General features: G+C 32.5%; 2 protein-coding genes across 2 annotated transcripts in view; both read left to right on the forward strand.

Annotated features, from left to right (window-relative positions):
• LOC110416879 (small ribosomal subunit protein uS13z/uS13y/uS13x-like) overlaps window positions 1-1,310 on the forward strand; it is a 2,272-nt gene extending 962 nt beyond the window's left edge. The window contains exons 3-4 of the mRNA XM_021429008.2: window positions 1-144; window positions 978-1,310. The exon at window positions 1-144 is cut by the window's left edge and continues 45 nt beyond it. Of these exons, the coding sequence (XP_021284683.1) occupies window positions 1-144; window positions 978-1,083 (250 nt within the window). The 3' untranslated portion in view covers window positions 1,084-1,310. The remainder of the gene's footprint in view (window positions 145-977) is intronic.
• A 7,947-nt stretch (window positions 1,311-9,257) lies between these two features.
• Window positions 9,258-11,689, forward strand: RPS18C (S18 ribosomal protein). Its single transcript, XM_021429009.2, has 4 exons — window positions 9,258-9,417; window positions 9,713-9,873; window positions 10,222-10,410; window positions 11,215-11,689. Exons 1-4 carry the CDS (start codon window positions 9,415-9,417, stop codon window positions 11,318-11,320), a joined length of 459 nt encoding a protein of 152 aa, XP_021284684.1. The 5' UTR covers window positions 9,258-9,414; the 3' UTR covers window positions 11,321-11,689.
• The last annotated feature ends 207 nt before the right edge of the window (window positions 11,690-11,896 follow it).

The raw sequence follows: 11,896 nt of genomic DNA on the forward strand, positions 1-11,896 counted from the left end.
TGTTGCGAACCCCAGGCAGTTTAAAATCCCAGACTGGTTTTTGAACAGGCAGAAGGATTACAAGGATGGAAAGTACTCCCAGGTTGTATCTAATGCTCTTGACATGAAGTTGAGAGATGACTTGGAGCGCTTGAAGAAAATCAGGTTATTTTCTTTGTTGGTGCTGATTTGTGCTAGAATCATTTTTGCCCTTTTGGATTGTACATGCTAAGTATTTGATGCTTTATAAGATATGATCTAGCCAACTCTATCTAAGAATGAATGTTGCCATTTAGTTCGATTCTATGTTTGCCTTGGTACTTGTTATATATTCTTTGACTATTAGAAATGGGTTGTACATTTTTAATGAGCGCTTTCAAGAATATGACTGAATGGCTATACAATTTATTCAAGACATTCTCTTCTGTAGCTTGTGTATTTGAATTACTTGATGCTTACGACTCAATAAACATGGGTTTGTGGACTTCCTTTTTTTGTTATTATGCATCTCGGCAATTTTGTTGGAATGCACATCTGTCTTTTCTTTTTCTTTTTTTCTGCTGACTCGTACAAGCTTTGAAGTAAGTTGGTGTGCAGGTTATTGTCATAATCTGAAGTCTATTTTTACATCTTGATGATGTTCATGTGGGTTATAATAAGATGGGACGCTTCTAGTGCTTTCAAAATATTTAGAAATTTGAAAATCATCATATTATGTTATTTAATGCCTATGTAATTGGCCAGACATAATATAATAACCATAAGGAATGGATAAGATTCATCATTTGTGATTAGGTTTGTGCCAAAAGGAAAAAAATGCAAAGTCATATAACTTCCTTTCGTCTACTCTGTTTCTTTTCTTTGTTTTGTTTGATGTGGGTTAAAAAAGTCTTGAGAAGTTGTTTGCATCTTGGTTGATTTCAGTTTACTTTTGTGGTTTAATTTCTTGCTATTAAGGCATAGGATAGCAGACTAATGTTTATAATACTGTGATGCAGGAACCACCGTGGTCTGAGGCACTACTGGGGCCTCCGTGTCCGTGGTCAGCACACCAAGACTACTGGTCGTAGAGGGAAGACTGTTGGTGTCTCGAAGAAGCGTTGAGTGCTTCATATATATTTTGAAGAAATATATGTTCAGGCAGAGAGTTTATTTCCATGCTTTAAAGCACTGTTTGCGTCAAGACAAATTTTGGATGTGATTTTCTTGATTTTGAGTTGTTTTTAAACCCTTGAAGACAAGTAGTGTTTTAATCAATCCTTTGATTTTTAACTATTGCTATTAAGAATACTTTCATTATAGATACTTAGATTAAACGTTGTTTCCTTGAATGGTCAATTCCTTAGGCTTTTGTGTGGATTCCTCTTATGCTCATATATTTGCTCCAGGACTCTCTGCAATCACAGGTGGCGTGCGCCTTTGTCAGCTTAAGGATTCATGACCAAATTTCCTGCTAAAAATGGTTTTGATTTCACTTCATGGAATGTTATTGGAAGCGCAGTTTCTTTGCAAAGTGAATTCTGATTTTCTAATGTGAAGGAAGATCATTTGACCATGTCAATTCGTTTGCCGTAGATCAGGTTTAATGGGCTATTCTTGGATGAGATCTTCTTTCATGTCAAACAGACTAATTTATCCCTTGTTCTTCAAAAATCAACTATCAGTTATTAATCATAAACTACTTGATTTAATTCTATTGGTTAAGGTTTTTGGTTAAAAATATTTATAATTAATTAACTAGTAAGTTTTAGACAACTAAATTGGTTATTTTTGTAAATGAGAAGGGAGTGATTTATATGCTTACAACTCCCTGGTAAGCTTAGACATAATTCTCTTTTTCTCGTTGAAAAATCCTTAGAAATTGTAAGGTCATAGACATTTGTACGTACACTTGCAAAGAGAGATTTGTAAATTCTTTTGGTGGCTGCTAAGATTTTAAAGTACTAAACTTCATTAACTATTAATACTCAATGGAAATGCAAACTAAACAAAATGTTAAGAAAATTAAAATCAAACTTTCAACGAGATTATTTATGTATTTGTTTGTTCATTTATTCATTTATATTTTTTGACGGCTCGTTTGGAGAGGAATGATTTATTCCTAGATGAACTTATTACTTTATTTGGTTGGTTTTCTTATCAAATAATAGTAATGACCATTTTTCAAAAATATAAAATAACTAACATTGACTTTTATTCTTTTAAGTTTTGATTTAAATTATACGAAGGTTTATTAGTTTTCAAAATAGATACTCCATTTTAAAATAATATTTTTTATTAGACAAGTGAATCCAACCGTTAGTCGATCGTTAATATTTTCGTGAGTTTGATGACGTGACAAAAAAAAAACTTTATTCTTGATTAATTTTAAAAATTATTAGTATATAATTTTATTAATTTTTTTTATTAATTAAAAAAATCTCTCTTTTCTTTTAGGAGCATGGCCGGAGCTCCTTTTTCTTGAAAAATTGAGTTTTATTATTTTTTTTAAAAATATAATAATAGTTTTTAAAATTAATAAAAAAATATTTTAATTTTTTCATAATTTATATTCAGAGTATCTATTTCGAAAATTAATAGATTTATTTGAAATTTTAATTAAAACTTAAAAAAATCAAGGCATTTTACCCAAATATTTTTTAACAAAAACGCACCTACTCATTGTAAGAAATTACAAACCCTACCATATAAAAAGTTTTTTTTTTCCTCTTTTTCTTCTTGATCTACCTCTCACCCTCTCTCTCTAAGCAAGCTCCACTACAGTTGTCCTCCTTCAAACCACCTCGTCGTCCTCCGTCATCAACACTGCCAGATCCTGTTTTCCTTTTTCCTTTCACCTTTATCACGGGAGAAGAGAAGCTCCCACAGTCAAATCTAACTAGGAGGAAGCACAGGATCAATGCTCAAGCAGCCAATGTCAAATCGTACTAACAATCAGATTAAATTATTATTTTTTAAAAATTTTCATAAAAATGAAAAATAAAAGATTAAAAAAGAAAAAAGTGAATATATAAAAGTTAAAAAGAAATTAATATACAAAATTATATTAATGTTTTAATACTAAATTTTAATATGTTAATGATAAATTATTAATATTTTATTGATAAAATATTAAATTATTACGAAATTTATAATGTAATAATAACATATTTCAAAAGATAATGAATACCAAAAACTTTGAAAATTTTATTAAATTATAATAAAATGTATTTTTGTCATTTTATCATTTATCTCTTATTATTTTAAAATTATTTTTATCAATCAAATATTAAAATAATATTACATTTTATTTGATTCATTGATTAGTATGTAATTTTCCTGCTTAAAGAGTATAGATTCGAATTTTTCTTATCTATAAAAAATATTAAAATAGTATTAAAAACTATTTTATTTTATTTTCTTAAAATACATATATCATTTCCCTTGTTATGAAATATAATTTTGAAAGAGAATATTAGAGAAAAATAGTAAGAATGTAAGAAGATTTTTTATTTTATTTCTTGTTCGAATAACTACCATTAACTACAACACCTTTATTCATACACACATAGATGGAGGGGAAATGAATTTACATAAATAGCAGAGATAAACTTAGTAGGTAGAATGTACATACACTGAATGAAACTAGGAAATAAAGATGTACTAACATAAATATGTGCATTGGATATGGGGAAATGCATTGGATGTTGTGAAATACAATAGATATTCATATATATTCATAACAATCCCTCTTAAATATCCATTGTACTGCCTCATTAAAAATTGTGAGCCGAAAAAACCCAATAGGACAAATATCAATTAGAAGGAAAAAAAATACAGTGCATAGTCCATAATTGATCCCCATCAATTGAGCCATGTTGCCATTTTTGAAATGCCTCATTAAAAACCTTAAGTCGGAAAAACCAAGATGGACAAAAAATGGTCATAAGGACAAAAGAGAATAGTGCATAATCCATAAATTCTCCTCTTCAATTGAGTCGTATTGCCACTTCTGGACTACCTCATTAAAAACTTTAAACTGGATAAACCTAATGGGATAAAATCAATCAAAAGGAAAAAAGAGTACAGTGCATAATCTATAATTGCTCCCCCTTAATGAAGCCATATTGCCACTTTTGGGGTCTACCATTTCTAGAGCTTGATTTTACCACTCTAGAAACAAATCAATCTTTCATCTTGTCAACTTGCCACATTTCAATGCCATATACTAATTTCTCAAATGTTGACATTGGCAGAGCGAATTTGTTTAACGTCAACTTGTTGATTTTCCTAAAATTCGTAAATGTAGAAAAATTTCAACAAGATATGCTTGGTCCTGTCACCTTTAATATATCTTCCCTTGACTTATGCAACACAAGTAGCATTATTTTTATAAATTATAGTGAGAGAATTTGTAACCAGTGTTAAACAACAAGAATTATGAATATGTCTTATACAAGATCTCAATCAAACACATTCTCTTTCAGCTTCATATAGAGCGATAATCTCAGAGTGGTTGAAGGATGTAGTTACTAGCATTTACTTAATAGAGTGTCAAGAAATGGCAGTGCCATTATAGCAAAATAAATAACCGATTTAATAATGAGTTTTGTGTGGATAAGATATGTTTTATTCCATTCTAGTGTCTCCAAGTTGGCTCAGAACTAAAACATGCTAATAAATTTACCATAAAGGCGATATCCGATCTTATATATTGTGCCATTAAAGCCCTAATTGCATTGAGATATGGTACTTCAGGACCAAGTATCTCTTCATCATGCTCTCTAAGATGAAATGGGTCCTTTTAGGATCAAGAGACCTGACAACCATAAAGGTGCTTAATAGGTGAGCTTTGTCCATGCTAAAACATCTAAGCAATCTCTCAATATATGTTAACTAATGGACAAGTATTCCATTTGCTTTGTGCTCAAGCTCTAAACTAAGACAAGGTTTGGTTTTACCTAAATCTTTAACTTTAAACTCCCTTTTCAAATATTCAATAGTTTTCAATAACTCTTCTAGAGTTCCAATCAAATTCATATTATTGACATAAAGTGCTATCATAGCAAATTTGATTTTCGATTTCTTAATAAACATGCATGGGTAGATAGGATCATTTTTTTACTCTTTTTTAATTAAGTACTCGTTTAATTGTTGATACCATATGCAGTCAAATTGCTTTAACTCGTACAAAAATCCTTACAACTTTATTGAGAATAAATTGCAAGGAGTATATCCTTCAAGCATCTTGAATTCCTTGAAAATTTCATATAAATATCGGAGTTTAATGAACCATATAGATATGTCGTCATAACGTCCATAAGACGCATTTTCAATTTTTCAGAAACTGTTAAGCTAATAAGGAAATAAAACGTAATCATATCTTTCACCGGTGAATACATCTCATCATAATCAATCCCAAGTCTCTAAGAGAAGCCTTGGGCAACAAGTCAGGCTTATACCTCATGACCTTGTTTTTTTCATTTTATTTCTGAACAAAGACCCACTTGTATCCAACGGGTTTTACAATGTCGAGGGTTTAAGCTACAGACCCAAAAACCTTTTGTTTAACCACAGAAGCCAATTCGGTTTGGATTGCTTCCTCTCACTTGATCCAATCTTGCCTTTAATGACATTTGATAATAGATCGTAGTTCATAATCATCGTTTATAATCTCATGAGCAACTGAGAGTGCAAAAACATCACCAATGATTATCTCATTTTAATCCCAAACACATTACAGTGTGTAATGGAAATCTTAATATTCCCGAGGTCAGTTGTCCTTTTATGGGTTCATGGTTGTTCAAGGGCAATAAGCTCTTCTGGAGCAAGCTCAACACCAGGCTCTTCCGGAGTGGATTCATGATTCTTCCTCTTTTGTTTTCTAAAAACAGTGTCTTTTGATCTTATCGATCTACCACGCTTCAAACGTGAGCCATTTTGATCCATTTTAGCTTGTTCTTCAGGAACTACAATCTTAGCTAGAACATTCATAGCTAGAATATGAGACTTTGTAACCTTAGTAGCATCATTAAATGTGTCAAGAAGTCTGTTGACAATAGTTTGTAAATGAATTATACGTTGTACTTCATTTTCACATTTAGGAGTTCTTGGGTCTAAACAGGATAGATTTTTCTCATTCTAAGAAATCTCAACTGGTTTCTGCTTCTTAGCCATGGAAGCCTTAGGTATCCCAATTGGTGAAAACACGATTTCATCGAAATAACAATTTGTGAATTTGGCAGTAACAAAATAACCCATCATTGGTTCCTAGAACCTAATAATGGATGGTGAATCAAACCTAATGTAAATGCCCAAACGGCATTAAGGACCCATTTTAGTCTTTTTTGGCAGTGCTACAAACACCTGCACAGTGCAATCAATGGTGTGTAAATCTGAAATGTCTGGTTCGTAACTTAGAACCAATTATATGGGAGATTGTAGGACACTAACAATGGGGCGCAATCTAATTAGTGCCACCGCATGCAAAGCGGCATGACCCCAATCTGAATAGTTGAGCTTTGTCATTAATAATAAAGTACGAATGATAATTTGGATGCTTTTAATCAAGGATTTTGCCAATTTGTTCTAAGCATGAACATGTGGAACTAAGTGCTTAACCTTGATTCCTAGTGAAGCATAATAAGCATTAAAGCTCTTTGATGTAAATTCACCAGTATTATCTATCCATATTCTCTTGATTGGATAATAAAGGAAATGTGCCTAGAGCTTATAATCTGCACAAGTAAACGTGCAAAGGTGACTTGCATGTAGATAATAGGCGAACATAAGATCATTTACAAAATGTGTCCACTATATATTGGAATGACCCACTTGTCTGTATTGGTCCACAAATATCACCCTAGATTCTTTGTAAGAATGAAGGGGATTCAAGATTCACCTTTGACATAGAAAGTTTAGTAATGAGCTATCCTTATGAACAAGTTTCGCAGGTATAAACTTTGGACAACAAAACCTTTTTATCTTTTAAAGGGTGTCTTTTAGTATTTTGGATTATCATACGCATCATTGTAGCTCTCAGGTGACCTAGGTGATCATGCCAAAGTCCAAACTTATTGGGATTTCCTAGTTTCTGGGACTTGGTTAGCATAAGATTCAACAACTTTAATAGTGACACAATACAATCCTATAGTTAAAGCTTCTAGCTTCTCATGGATAGACTTCTACCTCATCTTATAAGAAGTGATGTAGAGACATTCCTTATTTTGCTCATGAATTATCTCAAGATGGTACCCATTACAGCATACATTTATGAAGCTAAGTAGGTTTCTGTTTGATTTACTACTTAGCAATGCATCCTCAATATGCAAGGTGGTGCCATTTAGTAGAACAATTTTGGCATTTCTAGAGCCATCAATAATGGCAACAAACATGATGTTGTATGGACATTTGTCTTATGCAATGTCACACTCAAGAAAAAGTGTTTGCCACAAAGTGTGGTATGTGTCATTGCACTATTAAGCAAATAAACATCTTCCCTTTTCTCAGTAATTCCCCTTTGCACTTATATTGACAACATTAGGTGTCAAGTATCTTGAAAATTTACAAATTAGTCATGGGATTACAAAATTTTAAATAACAAATATGGAATCAATTTCATAATAATTTTTATTAAATAACCATATCGTTCTTCCTTGGGAATAATCAACCAAGGGTCATACATTCAGAGAAAAAAAACAAGAAAAATAGTAAAATCCTTAAACCCTAAGTTTGGGTTGTCCTCCACCTATTTGATGCCTTATCTTGGCAATCAAGGTCCTCGAAGAAATCAGAGACTTCTAAGGATGTTTTTGCTTCTACAAGGGCAGGGGAGTCATTTCATAACAATAGGATTCTTAATGACATGAGTTTCAACACGCTAACCCTTATCTTTTAAAGATGTTTGGTATAGATCAGCAAAATGCTTTGATGTACGACAGGTACGCGACTAGTGTCCAACCACACCATAGCAATGACAGATACTTTCATCATGCTCTTTCTTGGGTTTCTTACCCTTGCCATGATTCAAGCCAAGATTGGATAGCTTAGGGTGGTTAAACCTCTCGCCACGGTAACGTGGATTATGCCCTTGCCTACACTCACAGCCCTTAAATCCTCATATATTCTTACCAAAGCTAGCATTTGCTTTAAGCAATGCTTTCAAGCCAACAAGTCTAAGATTAGGGTTCTTAAGCGATAGTTCGTTAGTCTGCTCTGTAGTTAGGAGGACAAAAATCAACTCTAAATACGTCTTAAATTGACGTTGCTAGTATTGTTGCTGCAATACAATATTTGAAGTATGGAAGGTGGAGAAAGTTTTCTCTAATAGCTCTAATTCAGTGAGCTTAACATCGCATAACTCTAGCAGAGACACAATATCAAATAAGGTTGAGTTATAATCAAACATTAATTTGAAATCTTGCAACTTGATATGCTGCCAGTCATACTATGCCTAAAGGAGGATAACAACCTTGGCATGATCATACCTCTCTTTTAACCTCCTCCACAAGATCTTAGGGTCTCGGAAGGGTAAATATTGAGTCTTCAAGCTCTCATGCAAATGACAACGAAGGAAAATCAGTGCATTTGCCTTATCTTTGTCATTTGTGTTCTTGTTTTTAATAATTGCATCAACAAGACCTTACCCTTGGAGATGTATTTTGACATCAACGCATCAAGATAGATAATTACTTCCACTCACTTCCAAGATGTGGAACTTGGGCTTTTCAATATTTGTTATAATTCTGTGTACAAAAATTGAACCCTTAAATTAATTATGATAACTACAGGGATTCTTGGAGACCCATAATCGCTTCAGGGGACGAAAAGAGGCTCAAGATTCGTTGTTGACTTCAGGCTGGTTAGACGGTATACAAAATTAAAATCTAATTGGTAGAAGAATTAAAAAAAATTACCTCCTTAATTTATTAAAACCTTATATTGATAATGTGTTATAAAATAAAACTTTAAAAGAAAATATTAAAGAGAAGTAGTATGAATGTAAAAAAATCTTCTATTTAATTTCTTGTTCCTATATCTACCATCAACTACGAAGTTTTTATTTATAAGTACACATAAATGGATCGGAAATGAATTTATATAAATAGAGAGATGAACTTAATAGATAAGAATGTACATACATTAAATGAAAACAAAAGATAAAATGTACCGATATAAATATGTACATTGAATATTAAGAGATACAGTGGAAGTTATGAAATACAATTTCCATAATAACAAATATTTAAATATATTCATAGCACCCCTATATTTTTTTATTTTTGGTACATATAACACCCCTATATTTTATCTCAGAATTTTATTATTTTAAAAAATATATTAATTGACCTTTCCTTACAAAAACCCTAGTTTGACCTGCGTTAGTTATCCGCTTCCGCTCATCGGTGCCCCAGTGCCTCTTCCCTCCTCTCCCAGAATATCTTCTTCCTCGCAAAAATGGTAATTAGGGTTCCAGCTTTCTCCTCGAAATACCCAATCTTTACTACTCTGTTCCCATTAATTCATTAATTCATCTCTTCTGTAGGTTTATATGCTTTTTAATTCTTGATCCGACTTAGAGGTTTTTATCTTTTGATCTAAAAATGCCTCGTGTTTATGTTTTTATGGTTTGAAATTAGCGTTTGTAAAATTGGTTTTGCTTGATTAGAATTGGGGTTTTTTATTTTTTTGTTTTTTGTTTTTGAAAGATTGGTGGTTTTACCTTCATTAATTTTTTATTATATGTTTCGTGTAGTCTCTGGTGGCCAACGAAGATTTTCAGCACATTTTGCGTGTTCTGAACACCAACGTCGATGGAAAGCAGAAGATTATGTTTGCTTTGACGTCCATCAAGGGTATTGGAAGGCGTTTCGCTAACATTGTCTGCAAGAAGGCTGATGTTGACATGAACAAGAGGTCTGTTTTTCTTTGAAAACTTTAGACAAGGAACTGGTGTGTTTTCGGTAGTTTATGTCAATTTTATGCTCAGTTAACTTACATGCTTTATGGTACAACGTTTAGACAAGATATGATTTGGTTTTCCGGTTTTTCTTTTGGAAACGATTTAGGGAGGCTAGATGTAGATGGATTAATGTGCCTGTAGAAGAAAATTCTGAGTTATGATTTATTATATTACTTTGGATTAAGTAGCCATCCGGGCCAATGTTGGAATTATGTATATAGTGTTGTCCTGTGGCAAAAGGATGTTGTAGAATGCTGTTCAGTTTTTGGTGGTTTATTTGAGTTGCTTCTTGTTGTTATTAGGGCTGGTGAATTGACTGCACAGGAGCTGGACAATCTCATGACCATTGTTGCGAACCCCAGGCAGTTTAAAATTCCAGACTGGTTTTTGAACAGGCAGAAGGATTACAAGGATGGAAAGTACTCCCAAGTTGTGTCTAATGCTCTTGACATGAAGTTGAGAGATGACTTGGAGCGCTTGAAGAAGATCAGGTTATTTACTTTGTTCTTACTGGTTTGCGATAAAAATATTTTTTCCCTTTTGGATTGTACATGCTACGTATTTGATGCTTTATAAGGTATGATCTAGCCAACTCTATGAAAGAATGAATGTTGCCATTTAATTTGATTCTATGTTGCCTTGGTACTCGTTATATATACTTTGACTATTAGGAATGGGTTGCACATTCTTAGGTGAGCACTTTCAAGAATATGACTGAATGACTACCATTTATTTGAGACATTCTCTTCTATAGCATGTGTATATGAATTATTAGAAATGGGTTTGTGGTCTTTCTTTTTTGCTATTATGCATCTGGGGAATATTGCTAGAATGCACATTTGTCATTTCTTGATTTTTCTGCTAACTTATATTCTAGCTTTGAAGTAAGCTGGTGTGCTGGTTATTGTCATATGTGAAGTCTTTTTTACAGTATCTTGATGATGTTCATTTGGGTTAAGATGGGAAGAGCCTAGTGCTTTCAAAAAATTTAGAAATTTGAAGATCATCATATTATGTCATTTATTGCTTATGTAATCATCCAGACATGATATAATAACCATAGGGAGTGAATAAGATATATCATTTGTCATTAGGTTTGTGCCAGAAGGAAAAAATGCAAAGTCAAATAACCTACTTTTGTCTACTCTGTTTCTTTTCTTTGTTTTATTTGCTGTGGGTTAAGAAAGTCTTGAGAAGTTGATTGCATCTTGGTTGATTCAGTTTACTTTTGTGGTTTAGTTTCTTGGTATGAGGGCATGGGATAGCAGACTCACATTTATAATACTGTGATGCAGGAACCACCGTGGTCTGAGGCACTATTGGGGCCTTCGTGTCCGTGGTCAGCACACCAAGACTACTGGTCGCAGAGGGAAAACTGTTGGTGTCTCTAAGAAGCGTTGAGTGCTTCATATATATTTTGAAGAAATATACATTCGGGCAGAGAATTTATTTCCTTGCTGTTAAGCACAAATTTTGGATGTGATTTTCTTGATTTTGAGTTGTTTTTAAACCGGTGAAGACAAGTAGTGTTTTAATCAATCGTTTGATCTTTATCTATTGCTTTTAAGAATACTCTCATTATAGGTACTTAGATTAAATGTTGTTTCCTTGAATGGTCAATTCCTTAGGCACTTGTGTGGATTCCTTTTACGCTCAAAAATATTTGCTCCAGGACTCTTTGCAAATTACTTGTGGTTTTGGAGCCACAACTTCTTTGCAAAGTGAATTATTATTTCCTTCTATAAAGGGGAAATTATTGTTATTATTGGATGGGATTTTCTTTCTTGTCAAGCAGAGTAGTTTATCTCTTGTTCTTTAAAAATCAATGTCTTAGCAATCAGTAATTAATCATAAACTAGTCTTCTGGATTTAATTTAAATTGTTAGAGTTTTTTTTAACTAATAATTGTATTGGATTTGTTTTTTGTAAGTTTTTTCTTAAATTTTGTGTAATTTTATAATTAATTAACTTACCAAT

This window comes from Theobroma umbraticum, unplaced genomic scaffold (assembly GCF_002168275.2).
Source record: "Theobroma umbraticum cultivar Fairchild unplaced genomic scaffold, ASM216827v3 scaffold_51.0, whole genome shotgun sequence".
Lineage (NCBI taxonomy): Eukaryota > Viridiplantae > Streptophyta > Magnoliopsida > Malvales > Malvaceae > Theobroma > Theobroma umbraticum.

Excerpts from the sequence above, each read along its gene's own strand:
- RPS18C (XM_021429009.2), top strand. Across the intron at positions 9,874-10,221 it reads GATGTTGACATGAACAAGAG|GGCTGGTGAATTGACTGCAC; the intron begins GTCTGTTTTTCT and ends TGTTGTTATTAG. Across the intron at positions 10,411-11,214 it reads GAGCGCTTGAAGAAGATCAG|GAACCACCGTGGTCTGAGGC; the intron begins GTTATTTACTTT and ends ACTGTGATGCAG.